General features: G+C 37.6%; 1 protein-coding gene across 1 annotated transcript; it reads left to right on the top strand.

Moving 5' to 3' along the window:
• Nucleotides 1-77: 77 nt before the first annotated feature.
• NUDT21 (nudix hydrolase 21) lies at nt 78-17,303 on the top strand. Its single transcript, XM_012447920.3, has 7 exons — nt 78-323; nt 3,388-3,588; nt 4,672-4,735; nt 10,972-11,061; nt 15,218-15,293; nt 15,603-15,717; nt 17,013-17,303. Exons 1-7 carry the CDS (start codon nt 208-210, stop codon nt 17,032-17,034), a joined length of 684 nt encoding a protein of 227 aa, XP_012303343.1. The 5' UTR covers nt 78-207; the 3' UTR covers nt 17,035-17,303.
• The last annotated feature ends 3,439 nt before the right edge of the window (nt 17,304-20,742 follow it).

Below are 20,742 nucleotides of genomic sequence, written 5' to 3'. Positions count from 1 at the left end.
GCGCTCTGTCTGGCAGGCCGTCGCCTCTCTACTTCCTGCCGCCCGAGGCTCCGGGTTCACTTCCGGCGTGCCTACGCCTCCCATTGCGCTCTCCTGTTAATGGCGGGCGGTAGCCTCTGAGGGGGTCGGAGATAACCGCTTTGCGCTCGGGGAAAGTCTCCCCTGCCTCCCACTTTCTGCTCGCCGTTAGCGCCGGAGCTCGCCAGCATGTCTGTGGTACCGCCCAATCGTTCGCAGACCGGCTGGCCCCGGGGGGTCACTCAGTTCGGCAACAAGTACATCCAGCAGACCAAGCCCCTCACCCTGGAGCGCACCATCAACCTGTAAGTGCGGCGCGGCCTTGGCGGGCATTCCTCTCATGAGCGCTCCCAGAGACTCTTTGGCGCGCCCCCGGCTTTTCGGCGCGCTTCACGCCTCCGCACCTCCCGCCTCCAACTCCCGCTGGCGGATGCGCGGCTTCCTAGTTCCTTCAGGCCCCTTTCTCATTCTCTAGTCTGAGTCCTTTTCTGAAAGGAAGGCTTGTTTCCACCATCCTCTGTGTTCAGTCATAATGGGGAATAACGGAGTTTGCTTTCAACTCATACTTTCCCCACCTCTCCTGAGGTAACCAATTTCAAAATGTTTGTGTTTTTTTAATCCTTCCAGTGAAATGTTTATGCCCTCGCATCACGTATATGGTATTGCTTTGTGAGTGTCGATGTGAGACGAGTGGTATAACCTAGTATCGTTTTTGCAGTTTTCACTCTAAGCTTTGAGATCTAGCTGAATGCCTAAGTCTAGTGTTTTTCCTTTTAAGCACTACCTAATACTTCAGTTTATGAATACACCACATTTTATTCATGTGCCCAGGGCTCCCTGCCCTGCCCTTATGCCTTCATGTCTCAGCGCCGGTATCCCAGGCACCCCAGTAGGCTCCACTTTGGGAATAAGGATGCTGCTATGGTTGGGCTTTCAGACTGGAGGGAACCAGAATATTTGTACCAGAAAACCCCATTGTGGGCTGTATTTTATTTTCAATACCTTTCTGTTTCAACACTTCAAACCATTGCATTTCAAGGTCACCCTCAGAAGCAGCCTCGTTGTAGCAGGTAATTGGCGTTTGGGGTAGGTCTTAATCAGGAAATTATCAGTAATGCTTTTTTAAAATCGTTTCTGAAGATTTGTATTCGAGGCACCTTGGTGCCTCCATTTTCCTGATGGAGGAAAGTGGCCAGTTTATGCTAGTCAGGGTACAAGTGCAAGGATTTGCTGGTATTGATGTTTTCGTAAGACACTTTAGATGTTTTTATGTTTTACGTTAAAATAAATGGACGTTCTCTCCCCAACTGCCAACCAAAAGTGATTTGAAGTTGGAAAGATGGTTTAACATGGTTTTATTTTGCAAAACGCGTTGGCTTGGAAATTTAAATAATAGAAATGCTGGGTTTATAAAAACTGTAATTAGTTGATAGTTTTGTGTTTAAAAGTCCTCGGGCGTGGTGTCGGCTCACGACTCTAATCCCAGCACCTTGGGAGGCTGAGATGGGAGGATCACTTGAGGCCAGGAGTTGTAGACCAGTCTGGGCAACATAGGCCATGTCTACAAAAAAACTTTTTTAAATTAAGAAAAAAATCAAACGGTAAAGGCAAATATTATCCTTCTTAGTGTGAAAACACAACTTCTGGGTTACTTTTAGTGGTGATTAGCACTAAAACCCACAGTTTTTTTGTTTTGTCTTTTGAATTAATTTGCATCAAACCATTATGGAGAATTAACTTGGCAAAATAGCTTTCAGCAAGATATTTTAATATTTGCTCTATTAAAATTATGAGTTGATTTATAGTAATTTCCTCTCCTAAATACAAATATTCCAAAATAACCATTGTGTTGTGAACTTCAGTTCACCCGAGTTAATATTAAGTTGAAAACAAACGCCCTGTCTCCCAGTATATTTTCTTTTAGGATATATTGCATGAATGCCTACTTTGTACCAGGCACTGTGCACAATACTGGATGTACAGCGATGAGGAAGTAAGGTGTAGCCCCTGCTTTATGAAGCTTACAGTATGATGAGAACAGTATGTGTGTCTGGGGTGGCACTCTGATTTCACAGATTAAAATTTTGACATTTCATTTTGACATCTCCTTACTGATATAGTGGAGCTGGCTCTTGCAACAGAGATGTGTAATGGCTATCCTTATTCTTTCTAACTCAGGTTGTGAGAATTAAATGTTAATATATGTAAAGCGTTTTTTAAAAAAAATGCCTGGCACATCGTGCTGTGTAGCATATCTGCTGCTGCTACGGTTGATGGTGTTAGATTTAGCATTGGGTCTACTGGGGACGTTTTTTAAATCTTTAAAGCATCCTGGAAATGGTATTTTTAAATTATTTTAGAGCTTTTTCGTATGCCTAGAACTTGCCTTCTGGAATTAAAGTAATTTTTAAAGTTTTGGCAACCTTGATTTTTTCCCCTTTCAAGAATGACTGAGTGGAGTAGATACATTAATGTTGACTGTTCATGTCAAGGGCTTTTGGTAGAATAGATACCATGGACGAGCAAACGTGGCCTAAATTCTTACCTAAAGGCTTCTTGCTGTAAGGTTTTAATCAAGGGGTTACAACATATAAGTAGGAAATTTTTAACTATCTTTAAAGAAAAATTTGATCTTTATTATGCAAGATGAAAACTGTCTTTAACAGTATAAGCCATATTTTAAATTCTTGGTAAAGGAAGAGGGTATTGGATTAGATATGGTGGGTAGAAGATTCAGATGAGGAAAGGGAACAATAAGGAGACTGAATAGAATAAATGCTAGTAAGGCTTCATAATGGGTTTAGAGGACAAAAAGAGAAAGTAGAAGAGTTGCTCTGAAAAGTAAAGGCTGTGGTGCCAGAAAAATCTGAGGATAGTTGACTGAGATAAATAGAAAATAACTGGAGGGATGTCAATGAAAAGTGGGGGCTTAGTTTTAGAAAAAAGCGATTAGCCATTAGCACCCACAGTTAAAACTTTCTGATGAGATTAGTAGTCAGAGGAACCCAGGGGGACATTAATTATGAGCCAGATTGGTAATGTTGGGATAGCAGCCGTGGTCTAAAACCATAGAATTACTAATGTCCAGATAACCATTTCTCTAAGCATTTAAGGATAGTGTTATCTACACTTGAAAGTTAAAATAAGGAATAGCAGCCTGATCTAATGGAAGCTCTGGCTTTAAGAGTCCAGAGAGCAATATTCTAATCTCTGCTGTCTCATTAACTTTTGTTATGTAACTGTACAAATCCTATGTCTCTGAGTACAACATATGCACTTTTTTTGTACCATGGTTTCTTTATGCTAATGTCTGTCATGGTAAATTCCATTCTTGAGTTCTCATGTTAGATGTTTGTCTTTGGATCACAGGTATCCTCTTACCAATTATACTTTTGGTACAAAAGAGCCCCTCTATGAGAAGGACAGCTCTGTTGCAGCCAGATTTCAGCGCATGAGGGAAGAATTTGATAAAATTGGAATGAGGAGGACTGTAGAAGGGGTTCTGATTGTACATGAGCACCGGCTACCCCATGTGTTACTGCTACAGCTGGGAACAACTTTCTTCAAACTGTAAGTAGTGTTGGAAATTAACAGCAAGACAGTTTTTAATAGGATTGCTGTTTATGCAGCTCTGGAATACAGTTTTAGCCCTCAGTCATTTATTTCAAGAAACTGCTGTTAATGGTATCATTAGAAAGAGAAAATCACAAATAATTTTTCTCCATTGCAGTGCTTATTTATTTTCCTAACTAGTAATCTGTGCATTTCTGTATGTTGTTGATGTTAATCATTGAGCTTGGTAGAAACTCTGGAATAGTTGAGTCTAAGATCAATGTCTAGATGTCATTGTAGCATTATCAAGAACAATTGATATTTCTTTCTTGGTATGATTGGCATTTCCTATTCTTAAGATGACTTAGGTTTGTATAGGTACCAGTTTAGTTTTATCATTTAAGCTCCTAAATCTCTGAAACATTTGATTCACAACTATTTGACTAGATTATACCAAAAAGAAAAATCTGAAATACTTAGATGACATTCTTGAAAAAATGTCCCATTCTTCAGGCCTGAGGAATGTGATCCATTCCTCTCTGGGCATTTCTAGACTCCGGTATCATCAGATAGCTTCCAGAGAGAAGACTGGGATGGTCTGGTGGTTAGCAATTTTGTTTATGCTATGTTATATATTCTGTTTAAAACTAGGGTTTATGTAATGGGTACATGTGGACATAAAGATGGAAAAAATAAGCACTGAGTACTTCAAAGGTGGGGAGGGTGAAGGGGATGTGAGGGTTGAAATACTTCATATTGGATGCTCTGTTCACTGTTTCGGTGATGGGTTCACTGGAAGCCCAAACCTTAGTATTATTACACAATATACCTATGTAACAAACCTGCACATATACCCCTTGAATCTAAAATAAAATAAATATATTCGAAGAGTGAAAAAACCTAGCATTTGTATACTGTTAGTCTAGGGAATTGACATGAATTCAAGCATGTTCTCCCACTTCACTTTGATATTTGTTTTGATTGCCTTATTACACTGCAATGTATGTTACTTAGTGACTTGATGGAAATAACAATTATTGTGTTTTTTGTTACGTTCAAATTGTATTAAGTTGAAAGCTGAAATTCTTAACCTTTATACAGACCTGGTGGTGAACTTAACCCAGGAGAAGATGAAGTTGAAGGACTAAAACGCTTAATGACAGAGGTATTTTTCTGTTTAACCACTTTGAATACCATCAACTTAATAATTTGGTTTTTAATGTCTTGTAAGGATGTTTGTTTTGGAATATTTAGTATTCAATAAATACAACTTAAACCCCAGAATATTAGTACAATGTTTATTTTTTTTACAAGTCGAACTTATACTTATTTCCATTTTTAAAATGTTAAACTATGTCATAGCAATGATAAATAAAACTGACATTTGATTATTGTGTTAGACACGTTCTAAGTGCTTTAAATGCAGTAGTTCCTCTAATCACCACCACAACTCTAGGAAGTAGATATTAAGTTTAAATTACTTGTTATATAGCTAGTGTGGTAGATCTAGAGATTTGAATGCAGGTAGTTTTGTTCAAGAGTAGGCCTCTCTAGAATTTTGACAAGAGAACGATGCCTGTGTTTTCACTTTTCCCACATATCTTTTAGACTTTCCCCAAATTATTCTACTTTTTAAAAATCACTTTAATGCCTGCATATAAAGATTTGGGGCCAAATGCATAGATACCGGAGGCTTTTGATATTGTAAATTGTTTTCAATATTAGTTTTCTTCTTTTGCCGCCTGCCCCTGTCACTCATATATTCTCATATATTTTCTGTGCAGAAGTTTGGCAAACACGAGTGCAGAGGAGAAACAAAACTGAAATCACCTGTAATTCTCCCACTTTTGACCTATTGGTTTGTCTTTCTAGTATTTCTAAATATGTATTGTAACTCTTAAATATTTTACTGTGCTTGGACTTTCATTTATGTGTAGTACAAAGATATAAATCCAGTAGGATTGAGGGAGTACAGCAAAATGAGAGAATCACAAAAGCAAAATTTTTGGAAACTGGAAAACAAATGGGCAAATTATAACTAATTTAGCAGAAACCTTAGTCCAGCACAGAGGCAGGCAGAATCCAGCACTGCAGAGTACCAGAATGGCTGAGGAGCTCAAGGTGCTAAGTACTTACGAAAGTGGGGGCATGCATGGGCTAAAAATGGGACTGGTTCAAAGTATATGGAGGGTATTTATACAGGTTGAGTATTCCTTTTGGGACCAGAAGTGTTTAGCTACTGTTTGATAGTGTAACAGGGTGACTACAGTCAGTAATCACTTATCAGACATTTAAAAATAACTGAAAGAGTATAATTGGATTGTTTGTAACACAAAGGATAATGCTTGAGGGGGTGGGTATCCCATTCTCCATGATGTGAATATGATGCATTGCCTGCTTATATCAAAACATTTTGTATACCCCATAAATATATACATCTATGTACTCACAAAAATTAAAAATAAAAGTAGGATTTTTAAATTTTTTTCAGGTTTTGGAATATTTCCATTATACTTGCCAGTTAAGCATCCAAAATTCAAAATGCTTCAATGAGCATTTCCTTTTTTTTTTGAGATCAAGTCTCCCACTTGTTGCCCAGGCTGGAGTGTAATGCTGCGATCTTGACTCACTGCAACCTCCCCTCCTGGGTTCAAGCGATTCTCCTGCTTCAGCCTCCTAAGTAGCTGGGATTACAGTAGCTGGGATTGCAGGCACCTGCCACCATGCACACTAATTTTTGTATTTTTAGTAGAGACAGAGTTTCACCATGTTGGCCAGGCTGGTCTTGAACTCCTGACCTTAGGCTATCCGCCCGCCTTGGCCTCCCAAAGTGCTAGGATTACAAGCATGAGCCACCGCACTTGGCCTGAGCATTTCCTTTGAGCATCATGTCAGTGGTCAAAAGGTTTCAGATTTTTTATTTGGAGTTTCATATTTTGGATTTTGGAGCTTAAGATTGGGATGTTCAACCTGTGTATCTAGATTGTCTTAGCCACTCTGTAATCAGGCAAAGACTGACTGATGATTGATTCTCTGTAATGATTGAATTAGAGAACACGTAGCAATGAAAAAAGTTTACGGGATGGGAAGAATAAGCAAGAGTTCCCATTCTTAATAGTCAGACTCTTGGACTTCTACTAGGCTGGCAGAATGTTAATAATTAGGCTTATTTATTTTTTGAGACGGAGTTTCGCTCTTGCCCAGACTGGAGTGCAGTGGTACCATCTCCAGTGTGATCAGTGGTTGCTCACTGCAACCTCTGCCTTCCAGGTTCAAGTGATTCTCCTGCCTTAGCCTCCAGAGCAGCTGGGATTATAGGCGCCCACCACCACACCCAGCTAAATTTTGTGTTTTTAGTAGAGATGGGGTTTTGCTGTGTTGGCCAGGCTGATTTTGAACTCCTGACCTCAGGTGATCTGCTCGCCTTGGCATCCCAAAGTGCTGGGATTACAGGTGTGAGCCACTGCCCCTGGCCTAGCCTTATTTATTTTTTTAGAGACAGGGTCACTCTGTTCCTTATGCTGAGGACAGTGGTGTGATCATAGCTCACTGAAACTAGAAACTCCTGGGTTTAAACAATCTTCTTGAGTCAGCTTCCTGAGTAGCTAGGACTGTAGGTATACGCCTGGCTAATTAAAAAAAATTTTTTTTGTAGGGATGAGATCTTGCTGTGTTGCCTAGGCTGGTCTCAAACTCCTGGCCAGAAGCAGTCCTCCCATCTTGGCTTCCCAAAGCATTGGGATTACATGCTTGAGCCACCAGGCTCAGCCAACAATTAGGTTTATATATCCCAGGCTGAGGGTTGGAAATCTTGTTTCTGGAAAAAGTGACCAGTCCAAGAAGAACTTCAGATACTGCCATTTGGGAGCTGTCTTAGTCTGTTTAATGTTGCTATAAAAGAATACCTAAGGCTGGGTAATTTATAAAGAAAAAGATTTATTTGGCTCACCAGTTCCAGTGGCAAGATTGGACAGCTGCTTCCACTCATGGCAGAAAGCAAAATGGAAGTGGGTATGTACAAAGAGATCACATGGCAAAGGAGGAAGCAAGAGTGAATCCGGGAAGCCACACTCTTTTAACAACCCACTCTCCAGGGAACTAATCCATTCCTGATGGAGGAAGGGTATTAATCTATTCATGAAGGATCTGCCCCCATGACTGAGACACCTTACGCTAGGCCCTACCTGTCAACACTGTCACAATACGGATCAAATTTCCACATCGAGTTTGGGGCCCAGGAGACAAACCACATCCAAACCAAAGCAAAAGTTTTCTATAGAAGTAGTGTAGTCCTGTCATTCCTGCACACAGAGGTGACAATTAAGTGTCTTGTTGCTTCTCCCTTATGAGCACACAAACAAGTATCACCAGGCTTTTGGAGAAAACTTCTTAATAAGAAAGAGATCAAAAGAAGCAAAAGGACCTCAACAGAAGCAGGAAATTCAACCATTGACAAAAACTATGATTAATATTCTTGGTGAGGTAAGAGATTTTGCACCTATGAAATGGTGCTGTTAAAAAGACATTTTAGCCAAGAAAACCCTCATAGATATTTTTAACAATGTTGGAAGAAATGAAAAATTCAGTAAAGAGTTAAGTTTCATTCTACCAGAAAATAGAATGAAAAGTTAAAAAGAATGTAGGTAAGAAAAGATAAAATTATTGGATCATTCTAGAAGGACCAATATAAACTATAGATAAATAGAACAGAGGAAAAGGAAGAATTAGTGTAATTAGAGAAAATTTCTCAAACCTCAAAGGACATGAGTTTTTAGATTGAAAAGACCTCTTGGCCTTGCCTCTATACTGAATGTTTAAAGAGCCATGCAAAGGCGTATCATCATGATATTTAGATCAGCAGAAGATCCTGGAAACAAAAATAAAAACAAAAAGATCCTAAAAGCTTCCAAAGTGGGAGGTGGAGGATTGGTAAACAGAGAGGTTAAATGTAAAACCTCAAGTTCAGAAATGGCATTGAACTACTTAGAAATAATACCAGATGCTAAAAGATGATGAAGTATTCTCTTTGTGAGAGAGAATATGATCTCTGTACTAGAATTTTCTAATCAAACTATAAATCAAGTATGTTGATAAAGGTTATTTCTAGGCATGTGAAGTTTCAAAAAGTTACATTTCTTGTACCTTTTCTCAGGAAGCTACTAGAGGGTGTTCATGCATAAAATGGAATAAAATAAGAAAGAATATAGAGAATTTAGAGTATTAGGATCTAACAACATAGGAGAGGCCAAGAGAAACCCTAGGACTCTAGTTGTGAAGCAGGGTTGAGAGTATCAAGTACAAATTGCAGCAGGATGATAAAAAAACATGTCTTAGGCTGGGCACGGTGGCTCATGCCTGTAATTTCAGCACTTTGGGAGGCGGAGATTAGCGGATTACCTGAGCCCAGGAGTTTGAGACCAGCCTTGGCAACATGGCAAAAAATTAGCCAGGTGTGGTGGCTTGCACCTGTAGTCCCAGCTACTCTGGAGGCTGAGGTGAGAGAAGCGCCCATGAGGCAGAGAGAGGTTGCAGTGAGCGGAGATCATGCCATTGTGCTCCAGCCTAGGTGAAAGAGTGAGATGTTGTCTTAAGAAAAACATGTCTTAGAAAAGATGAAACCAATAGAATAACTGACAATTGATATTTGAATTGGGAAGAAATTTAAGTTCTTGTGGAGCATGTGGGAAATGAATTTAGTGACAGCAAAGGAAATCAAAGTTATTAACTAAAGAACAGGATAGTTGAACAAGTAAGGAGATATGGTTGCTCTGTTGTGACTGATCAACCTGATCATACTAACTTAAATACTATTGACTTAATTTAATATTGATAATGTGAAGATGGTGGAAGAAAAAGTATAATTAGGACGTGATTTTAATATCTAAATTCTCATTCATGGTAGAGAGTTACAGGTTTTTTAAAAATGTTTTTAGAATGAAAATCAAGAAACTGTCATAAAAGAATATTTTGGCTGGGCATTGTGGCTCACACCTGTAATCCCAGTGCTTTGTGGGACTGAGGCAGGAAGATTGCTTGAGGCCGGGAGTTACAGTGTGCCGTGATTGCGTCACTCCATGTGACGCAATTACAGAGCAAGAGCCTATCTCTTAAAAAAAATGGTTTTGAGGCCCGGGCTCAGTGGCTCACTGCTGTAATCCCGGCACTTTGGGAGGCTGAGGCGGGTGAATCATCTGAGTTCAGGAGTTCGAGAATAGCCTGACCAATGTGAAACCCTGTCTCTATTAAAAAGACAAAAATTAGCCAGGTGTGGTGGTGCACGCCTGTAGTCCCAGCTGCTTGGGAGGCTGAGACAGAATTGCTTGAACCCGGGAATCAGAGGTTGCGTGAGCCGAGATCGCACCATTGCACTCCAGCCTGGGCAACAAGAGTGAAACTCAATGTCAAAAAAAAAAGTTTTGAAAAATATGACTTTACATTGGAGAAACCAGATAAACTGTACCTCAGCCAGGTGATCAAGATTGGCATTAGTGATAAGCCATATTGATGTGGTACCCATGATATGATGTGATGAGAATGGTCCTTTTACCTCTGTGGTTTTCTTTGCCAAAGCTCATAACCTCAATTTAATTGAGGGACGTTTTACAAAATATTTGACCAGTATTCCTCAAAACTATCAAGATCCTCAAAAATAAGGAAAGTGTGAAAAGTTGTCACAATGTAGAGGAACTTTGGAAGAAATGATGATTAAGTATAATATGGTATCTTAGATGGAATCCTGGGACTGAAAAATGAAAAAGGACATTCGGTTTAAAGACTAAGGATATCTGAAAAATATATGGATTTCAGTTAGTAATCTTGTCTTAGTTTCACAAATGTGCTTTATTAATGTGAGATGTTAACAATAGGGGAAATCGGGTGTGGGGTATATGGAAAGTCTTTGTACAGTTTTTGCAAGTTTCCTGTAAATCTAAAACTATCCTAAAATAAACCATTTATTTAAAACCAAAAAGAATGCTTTTAAAAATAGGAGTAAACATCAGAGGGAAACAACAAAGTGTTGAAAGTTATAGCCAGTGGGAATGGCAGGTCAGAGAATTGCAGTTTCTCATCATTAACATTTTGGAACTATTTTTGGCCACTTAAGATATATAGAGTATGACTTTGATTAAAATAAGTTTAATGTTCTGCTATACAAATTAATAAAAATGAAAATTGATTTTTGAACACAATTTTTATGTTGATACTAGCTTGCCAATTTTGAACTAATAGTGTATGTCTTGGCCAGAGTGACATCTATTATAACAAATTGTAGAGAGGAAATCTGTATGGAAGGCATATTATCCCTATGTCTCTATAATTTTTTGTTCACTGAAGAAGGGGATTCATGAGTACATGAATTGTATTTAGTTGTTCACTGGCTATATTATTTCTTCCTGACAGATACTGGGTCGTCAAGATGGAGTTCTGCAAGACTGGGTTATTGACGACTGCATTGGTAACTGGTGGAGACCAAATTTTGAACCTCCTCAGGTCAGTGTTCAGTTATGTTTGTTGGGCATTTTGGAAGTAGGAAGTTCATTTAATTCTAGCCACTTTAAAAAAGATTAAAGTAAAATTTTACTTGAAATTTTCTTTTCTTCCCTCATTAATTTAAAATAAAAGATTAAGCCAAGCACTTCTTATGTTCAAGGAAAATGTAAAACAAATACAAGGCTGGGCGAGGTGGCTCATGCCTGTAATCCCAGCACTTTGGGAGGCCAAGGTGGGTGAATCGCCTGTTGAGGTCAGGAGTTTGAGACCAGCCTGGCCAATGTGGCAAAATCCCATCTCTACTCACAAATACAACAATTAGCCGGGTATGGTTGTGCAAGCCTGTAATCCCAGCTACTCAGGAGGCTGCGGCAGGAGAATTGCTTGAAACCCAGGAGGTAGAGGTTGCAGCGAGCCAAGATAGTGCCACTGCACTCCATCCTGGGCAGCAGAACGAGATTCCTTCTCAAAAAAATAAATAAATAGAACAAATACAAAAGAAGAGAGAATAGTAAAAGTGAATGAATTGTGCTACCCGTCATCCACCTTTTAACAGTTAGCATATCACAACCCCTCTTTCCACCGCTCCATTCTACTGCCATCATCTTGGATTATTTTGAAGCATATCCTGTCATTTCAATTGTAAATATTTCAGTGCGAATCATAAAAGATAAGGATCTCTCTAAAAACATAACTGTAGTACTGTCATTATCATACTAAAAATAATTCCATATTAATTGTCAAATGTTCACATATCCTGATGATTTCAATTTTGTTTTTATAATTTGCTTGGATTAGGATAGTCTCTTAAGTCTCTTTTACACCGACAGGTTGGCACCTATCTTTTTTTTTCCCTTGTATTTTATTTGTTAATGAAAACAGGCTAATGTTTCCATTCTGATTGCGTTCCCCTGTTGTCATTGAGTATGTAGCTGTTTCTCCTGTGTGTAAATTGATAGTTAGATCTAGAAATTGTATTCAGGCTCAGTTAATTTGGGGAGGGGTAACAAGGCTTGTCATAGGTGGTATATTATTTATCTATTGCTGCATAACAAATTATCTCAAAATTTAGCAACCTTTAGGCCTCTGGGAGTTGCTTAGGGTGGTTCTGGCTTAGGCTGTCTCAGGAAGTTACAGTCAAGTTGTCAGCTGGGATTGCTAAAGTATCCGATCTTGAGCTTACACGTGTGTGTTAGCAGACTTCTCAGTTTCATCTGGGCTGTTAGACTAAAGCTTGGCTTCAGGTGTTGCTGGCTGTTGTCTCAAGGTTTCCCTCAGTTCCTTGAACGTCTCCAAAAGGACAACTCTCAGGCAGCTGGCTTCCCCGAGGCTGTGTGATCCAACAGATAGTGAGAGACAGAGTGCTAGAGAGAGTACCCAAGTAGGAAGCCTCAGTCTGTGATAACCTAATCTTGGAAGTGGCATGCTATCACTTCTGCTCTCTGGTATTGGTCACACAAGCCAACCCTGGTACATTGTAGGGGAGAGGACTACACAAAGCAGTGAATACCAGGAGACAGGGATCATTGGACATCATCTTAAGGCAGTCTACCACAGGTGGTATAGTGTACTTCCATCAGGAATTTTAAAATATTTGGTTGTCTCTCTTTGTTATGTTAGCAGCTCATTGATTATCATTTCCTGGTCTATGAATTCATAAGGGTTGTGATCCTCATATAAAAATAAACTTAACTCATCAACTGAGGTGTATGATTTGTGTAAAATATATATATATATGCTATTCCTTTACTTAACATTTTTCAGAAGAATGAGTTAATTCCTTAGCATCCTCTAAAGAGCTGACTTTATTCAAAAGAGAGAGACCAAGACTTGGGTACAGATAATTTGAGAGGTGATTCCAGGAAGCAGCAGAAGTAAGATAGGGTACATTATTGATCATTTTACACCTGTGGGCAACTGAATTTGTCCAGCTAAGGACCAGAAACCATGTGGAATGTACCTCATAATTGTCAGTCAGAAAGATAGATGACTAGGGACTCCTATCCCCCATTGGCTAAGGGTTGCATGAACTCTCTTGCACTTTCATGTTGAGTCCGAGTGCTTGTTGAGACAGTGGCAGCAAACAGGGAACCCTCTGATACGTTTCAAACATAACTGCCCTGAAATTGGAGGTAGCATAATGTGGGGCACCAAAAAATAAATAAATAAAAAGTGACCTTCAAAGTGTCAGTATGGCCTTTTAGATGTAAATAATCTGATATATTTTAGTCCATGATAATGAGTGATGGTGTTACTGATGCTCAAATTTTCCTATTTTTGCTAACGGTGGAACTTCTTGAAGTTGGATCCTGAATTATTTAGGCACATTAAAAGCTCTGTGACTTTATAGCTGCTTTACATGACAAGATGTTTCAGGTCAAGCATTACACAAAATGTCAACCAAGCAAAAGATTGTTCTCCTTTTTCTGACTCCCTTGTATGGCAGAGGGATAGAAAGATAGGGGCTCTGGAAGCTGATGCTGGTGTTCACTACTTGAGAATTGTCAGGAACGCATCTGTGTCTTGGCTTTAAGAAAGTACAGTTTCATATGGAAGCAGTGAAGTTGCTTGTTCAAAGATACATAGTACAATTATTCTAAACTCTTTTTGGCTTCCTGAACATTCTTTGATCTAACTGGAAAATGCTCAGTAGAGACACCAGTGGTTTTCTAGATAACTTTTCTGAATATCCTCACTCATCTTCCCTACCACTGCCCTAGGACAGTTCACTTCATTCACTAAAGCCTAGAGTTGCCCCTGGTGGTACTGGATATAAGGTAAGTGTATTGATTCATTTAGGAAGCCTAGAGTATTAGTTAAGTGTCAGTGGAAAAGGGGCATATCATCTCCCTATCTATATTTTTGCATAAAGTACAGTCAACTTAAACATTAAGACCAGGACTGGAGAAGAAAGGCTTAAAATAGGAATATGTAGCCTTGAGCAGAGGAAATTTGGGGAAATGCTACTCATTTTGTTTGGTCATGGTTTGGGAACTTTTGTTGTATGTGACCCACAGATCTATTAGCTTATGCTATTCAAGCCACTTCTCACTTCTCTGCTACTGTTAATGTGTCTGGTTTTCAGGACAGTTTGAGGAACCTCCAAAGCCTGGGACAATTGCCTCAATTCATTGTACCCTAGGGATGGCTCTGGCATATAATTATTCTAACTGGAATACTGGTTAGGTGCCAATGAGTAACATAGTGGGAAATAACATAGAGTTTTATATTTAGTTAAGAGTTGAATAGATACAGTAGAATCTTGGCTTCACAACTTGGCTGAGTAATCTTGGGAAAGATACTTAGCCTCTCTTAGCATGCGTTTCTGTGTAAATTGAGGACGATGATAATACCTCCTTTTGGCAGCTTCTGCTTTTATCTCACTTCCCTTATATCTGTTTTCAGCAATTTTAAATTCCCCCTCTCTGAAATACAACTCCAAAAGCAAAAGTAGATTTCTCAATGTATTGTGGAGAGATGCAGGAGGGGTTTTGATAACATACAAGTGTTGTATAAATCCCTAGCTTAGAGTTTTTTTTTATTCTTTGTGTCAGAATTTTTCCTTCCCAAGTAGCAACTCCCCTCTAATTTTCTTTATCCCTTTAAATTCTCTAAAAAATATATATTTTTGTTTTCTTGAGCAATTTGGCTTTGCCCATCTGGTAAAACTTCACTTAGACTGCTCTTCTGGTATTCCTGAAGCATGCACCCTGGGATATGGGGAGGTTGGAGGTTGGGGCTGGGAGGAGGAGCAAGAAGCATCTTGTCAAATGCCTCACAGGCTATATTTAAACTTTTAATGTAATAAACAGATCCACATCAGGATTCTAGACTGTTCAAAATACTAATTATATATATATATTTTAAAAAACAGATTTTATTAAAGACACTAATTAAAATCAGACTTTATTGTGTTGTAAGTATCGCAAGCTATAAATCCTGTATGTTTTATCTTGAATGGTTGACTGGTTTACTACTTGTTATTTTATGTGCATTAAAGCATTTATTTACTAGTGTATCTGTTAGATAAGTCCTGTCAAAGAGAAGAACAGAAAGTAGTATGCTTCTCCCAACAGTATACTATACTGGGGAGTAAGCATGTAAAGAAATGAAGCCATGGAATACATTTTAAAGTTGTATTCATTTGTTATTTCAGTATCCATATATTCCTGCACATATTACAAAGCCTAAGGAACATAAGAAGTTGTTTCTGGTTCAGCTTCAAGAAAAAGGTAAGTTATTTTGTTTTTTAAGGTAGCCATCTAAAAACTTCTATAGAATAATTTCAAGGATACCTCTATGTTTTCTCCAAGTTCCCTGAATTTTTGAGTTTATTGTAAAACTAAAAATATATACCATGCTTTTAGTTTCAAATATGTGACTAGGAAATGTAGCTTAAAAGACACAACCAAAAATGTATTAATGAAAATTATCTTTTCTTAAACTTTTTATTAAATGTAAAATTGGTAATTAATTTAAAAATGAAATGGAAGCAGTGATTATATAAGAACTTATAAATAATGAATTCTGTTTTATTTTAGCCTTGTTTGCAGTCCCTAAAAATTATAAGCTGGTAGCTGCACCATTGTTTGAATTGTATGACAATGCACCAGGATATGGACCCATCATTTCTAGTCTCCCTCAGCTGTTGAGCAGGTACAGAAAGTTGAACATTTTTTGGTTCATCCATATTAACTGTCAAATTAAAAATATTCTGAGCCACTTGAGAAGGTATAGTTCGTGAATTTTGGTCTTTAAGGAAACTAAGTTAAGTTGATAGACTCTTAGGTCATGTGCAAGCCATAGACTAGTTGTGACTGACTAATAGTGTTCCCAGACTCTTACATTTTGGCATGACATTCCAGTATTTGTGCAACTACTCTTCCCTGATTCTGATATTCTCAAGAGTTATGGTTGATGTATTTATTCAAAGAAGAGATGATTAAATAGGAGTCAACAGTATGTAAATATGAGTGGAGTTGTCTGTATAAAAATGTGGCAAATTGAATTTCTTGCTGTAATATATTCTCTTTGCTTTTTTGAAACTTTGAAACTTACTATATTTTGGCCCAAATTGGGCATGTGGGATTAGGTCCTGAACTTTTATGTGGGGTTTGAGTCTTTCGACAGAGTGATAAGAAATGCAGTTTTTTAAAATTTCACTTGCACTGAGTGAGGTCTTCATTAGAGCCAGCCATAGATAGAAACTGCAGAATAACATGGTGGTTATGAATGTAGATTCAGCAGTCAGTGTTTGGATTTGAATCCCAATTTCAATACTTGCTGACCAGTGTGACCTTGGACAAACTATTATACCTATTTGCCTGTTTCTTCATCTGTAAATGGAATAGTAGTCTCTACTTCAGAGGATTGTGAGGACCAAGTGAAATAATGCATATAAAATGCTTACAACAGTGCCAGTAATCTGGTATGTACTTAATAAATGTTAGTGATATTGGCCTTTTGTGAAAGCTTATTGAGTATGAAATTGCTCTTTCTACTTCATCACTAATCAGACTTTATCTTTTGCCCCTCCACTTTGGCCTTCTGGTAGGTTGTAAGTTGAAATGCATATGAGGGGAAAAAGAGTCATATTATTTATTCAAACACAGTTCCTACTAGCACAAGGAACTGTGCTGAGTAGTCAGAGTATAAGGACATGTAGAAACTTTTCCTGCCTTCAAGGAACTTATTAGTGGATAATTAATCAAATTTACAGTCTTAAATTTTTTTATTATAAGTGTTCAACAACAGTGTTTTTAATGCATAAGGTGTGACTAGTGAGAGAAAATTGGTATAGAAAATGCCAAACGTGGTAAAAAGGCATTTGAAGGGGGAAAAAAAGACATGTTAAGGGAGGGTAGAAACATCCAGATAAATTTCTTTATCTAACGTGGAAGTATGTAAATAATACTGTCTTTAATAAAGTTATTGTTCTTTTTAAAATTCAGGTTCAATTTTATATACAACTGAATTCCTGCGCAGTGGAGAAGTTAAAGGAGCCGCTTGTCTCTGTGAGCACAGCTATACACAGTGTAGAATAAATGTGGTAGAAAAGTTTTTTGGTTTTATCTCTTTTGCGATCCCTGAATTGCCACCTACTTTCTATTGTTTGAATAGTAAAATTAATATGAAGAGCTAGATAGTGGTGTAAACAAATGTGATAATGTTTATTTACTTTTGGTTCTACTCATACTTTTTTGTACAACATTAAAGAAAATGGACTTCCTTTTTAATTTTAACTTTTCATTAAACTTCTACAATTCTTATAGGTGAGGATCACCTACCCCGCCCCCCCGCCCCCCCCCCGCCCCCCGCCCCCACCTTTGGCTGGTGAATGTTACAACACAGTGACAGGTTTAGGTCAGTCAAGTTTATTGGACCCTTGCTTTGATACCATTCTTGGGCACATAGTCCAAGACTGTATTAGATTTTTGTGATGAAGAGCTTCCATTACTTTTGAAAACTTTGTCTGATTGAGTCCAAGGTACAACTCCTAAATGAGCTGTGTTACAGAGATCTCCCAGTAAAATTCACTGACCAGTAAGTACATTTTATAACCATTCAGGCCTTGGTTTGCAAGCAACGGACCTTAAACATATAGGAAACTATTAAAATTGGCTAAATCAGCAATCATAGGAATTGGTGTAAGAAGAGACTCATTTAGAGCTCAGAATTTTCTTCACATAATGGGGGAATTAATTATTTGAGCTGTTGTGAAATTATGTGTCTTATCCTTAAAGCCATGGTAAAAATATTGATCTGTGAAGGAAATTTCTAAAAGTGGATGTATTAGGTTTTGAACTCTGAGATTGCACAGATATTCAATGAACTTGAAGTTATATACATAGAGAAGAAAATTTGGTATTAGCAAATGACAGCCTTCAAAAATATTTTGTAATAATGTGAATCCACCGAAAACTGGGGGCAAGGCAGAGGACAGATTTTGTTAGCATAAGAAAAAAATACCAAATTTTAAAAACTTCTTAAAATACTGATAAATTTGAATCAAATTTGAGGGAATAAAAAATATTAGAGCAAAGGAGTTTGCTGGTTGTGTCATTATTTAATGATCAAAGTATAGCTTGTATGCTTTATTACAGACTTGTTGACTATAGGCTTAATATAAAAAAAAGTCTTGCCAGATGCAGCTACTTAAGAAAAAAAAGGTTTTTAATAGAAATGAACTTTTGATTAGTTCTTACATTTTTATGATACCAATCACAGGGCTATTTTCCTGAATATTGCTTGATGTCAAAGGTGTATTATACTTCAGGAAATCAGGCTAAGTGTAGCTGAGCAATTATATTCATAAACACTCTAGTTTTTTGAGTTGGGGTCATGCCGAACCCTCACATGGTTGTTAAGTAGTGACTGTAACTGTGCGTGTTCTTAGTGGTAGGTGAGTACCAGTCTCTATGACCAAAAATGTTCCTGTTTCCTTTGAAAAAGCCACTAGTTCTGTGAATTGTCCTTTTCCTTCCTGCGCCTAACAGTCCTGCCTCTCTAGCCTACATTAGCATGTAATGTGTTTTGCTGGTAAGCTCATTGATTAGCTGAATCCTTCCTCTATTCCTTTAGATTGGGGAGCAAGACCTTTAGATTGGGGGAAGTGGAGATGAAGATGGATTGATTCAGCTCACCTTCCATAATTGCTTCTGAGTGAAAAGCTACAGCAGGCACATTTCAGATGCTCACTTTTGCAATTTGGGGAGGGTGGAGAGAGGTAGACGTGTGTTTTATAAAGTGCTCTCAGTAAGGAGTGTTTGATTTGAAGAGTTATCTGATTCAAGGCCACTAATGTTCTTTGTAACTTAAGCTTTGACCAAGAAATTCTTCTCGTCTTCCCACTTCTTCACTTCTTCCCAATATACAATATGTGAACCAGTCATCCATACACTAAGGTCTAGTTGACAAAAACCTTTGATTCAGGATGGCTGGGTTACTAACCTTGGAATGTAAGAGATCTGATTTTGAATGTAAAATTCATAACATAAATGGAACTATTAAAAACTTTTTGCTCTGGTCAGTTAGAGGTGAATCCCAATAATTTGTTTTTGGTTTTCTGATGGAAATAATGGAACTAGGGGAAATTAAATCTGGTAGGTGTCTACAGTATGAGAAGAGGGTATAGGGCACTGTTTAACATTAAGCTCTTTTGATATGTAAGGTCTACACTTCCAGAAACTGCATTCCAGATCTACATACTAAATGCTGAATCATTTTAAAATGGGCTCTTGATTAATAGACCCATATTTTTTTGTACCTCCTATGTTGTACATTTGTCTAAAATGAAAGCTGTCTTTTGCATTGTAAAACTACAGTATATATATCATCTTATTTTCCCTGAGTAATCCAAGTATAGTGCATATTCTTTGTAAAACTACTAAATGACACTGGAAAATCTTTAGTAGATTAGGGGGAAAAACTAAAAAGTTTTACACAGTTGTTTGTGGTTACGTTTAAGATGGACTTTCCCTTTGGAGAAGAGTGATTGGTTTTTTCGCTATGTGATGAAGACCATTGTGATTTTTTTTTAAGTAGATAATAGTTAAAATGGCATAATAATTCTGCACTTGAATTTGTACTGTTAACAGCACATTTGGAAGATTTTTAAACTTTTTATTGTGTTGTAACTAGCATTCAGTTATTATTTTGGATATTTAGGGGTTCCATTAAGTTAGTAGTGTATTTGGACAAAGTGTAACCAAATTAGCCAGTCTGTTTTCTTCCATGTTTAATTAGAAGTGAGAGGTAGATGTACTTCAAATTCAGCAGGCGAGCAAGCAATTGGCTTAAAATTCCCTTTCTTAAACGTTGTGATTCTTATGCTCTTGGCTTTTCCTGAAGCCTCCAGCAAGATGCTCTTGGCTTTTTAACGACTTTATTTTTAAAGTACTTGCTCAGTCACTTGAGATGAAATGCTTGGGGTAGCTTTTCCATCCTCAAGTAATGTTTTTACTAGTTCATAGTGTTTGGAACAGTATGTGCCAATCACTAAGACTGATTCAGAGTTTGCAATTTTGTATGTTTCATTGCCAAAGAAGGCTTAGTGGTTGTTGACTAGTATAAGTCAGCTTTCTGTAGCATAAGATTGGATTTTCCCATACTTAACTCCACTTGTTATACATCACTGATTATTTGGGGTAAACTGGACTCATTTCAAGCAGTTTGCCTTTGTTGTTCAAATAAGTGATGAGAAACCTAATACTGTAATTTGACTTGAGCCATAAAATACATTTTAATATTAGTTTGTATTATATTTATTAAGCTTGCTTTTGTGGAAAAACTAAAACCTAGATAAGTCTAGATTAAGCCAGTTTAGGTGTATTTTGTAATTTAGTGATGGATCATATCGTAAAATAGAGATAAGTTGGGAAGATATATTGATTATGCTGTTCTGTTGAGGGAAAGGTCATGTATTTGGAAATTTAAACTTGGTTATTGTGTTGACATAGTATACAAGCCTCATTTATAGTTTGGCTTTGAGAACTTTTCTGGTATTACGTTTATGGAAAATGTATAAAGGAAACAAGTTTTGGTTATATTTTTATATTTGTAAAGTAAAAGTTTAGTTAAAAATGATCACTGTTCTTTTTTTATTTTATTGTCATTTCAATAAAAAATATTTGAAAGAGAATGACTCTGTGATTGTTTTGAGATAATCCTGTATGTGTGGCT

Source organism: Aotus nancymaae, unplaced genomic scaffold (genome assembly GCF_030222135.1).
Source record: "Aotus nancymaae isolate 86718 unplaced genomic scaffold, 86718_ANA_hifiasm-v0.15.2.pri h1tg000030l, whole genome shotgun sequence".
NCBI classification, from domain to species: domain Eukaryota; kingdom Metazoa; phylum Chordata; class Mammalia; order Primates; family Aotidae; genus Aotus; species Aotus nancymaae.
The sequence above is the reverse complement of the archived record's forward strand: the minus strand, read 5'-3'. Positions and strand labels throughout refer to the sequence as shown.

Coding starts and splice junctions, on each gene's coding strand:
- NUDT21 (XM_012447920.3), top strand. CDS start 208: ATGTCTGTGGTACCGCCCAATCGTTCGCAGACCGGCTGGCCCCGGGGG. Junction 4,736..10,971: donor TAAAACGCTTAATGACAGAG/GTATTTTTCTGT, acceptor TCTTCCTGACAG/ATACTGGGTCGTCAAGATGG. Junction 15,718..17,012: donor CTCCCTCAGCTGTTGAGCAG/GTACAGAAAGTT, acceptor TTTAAAATTCAG/GTTCAATTTTATATACAACT.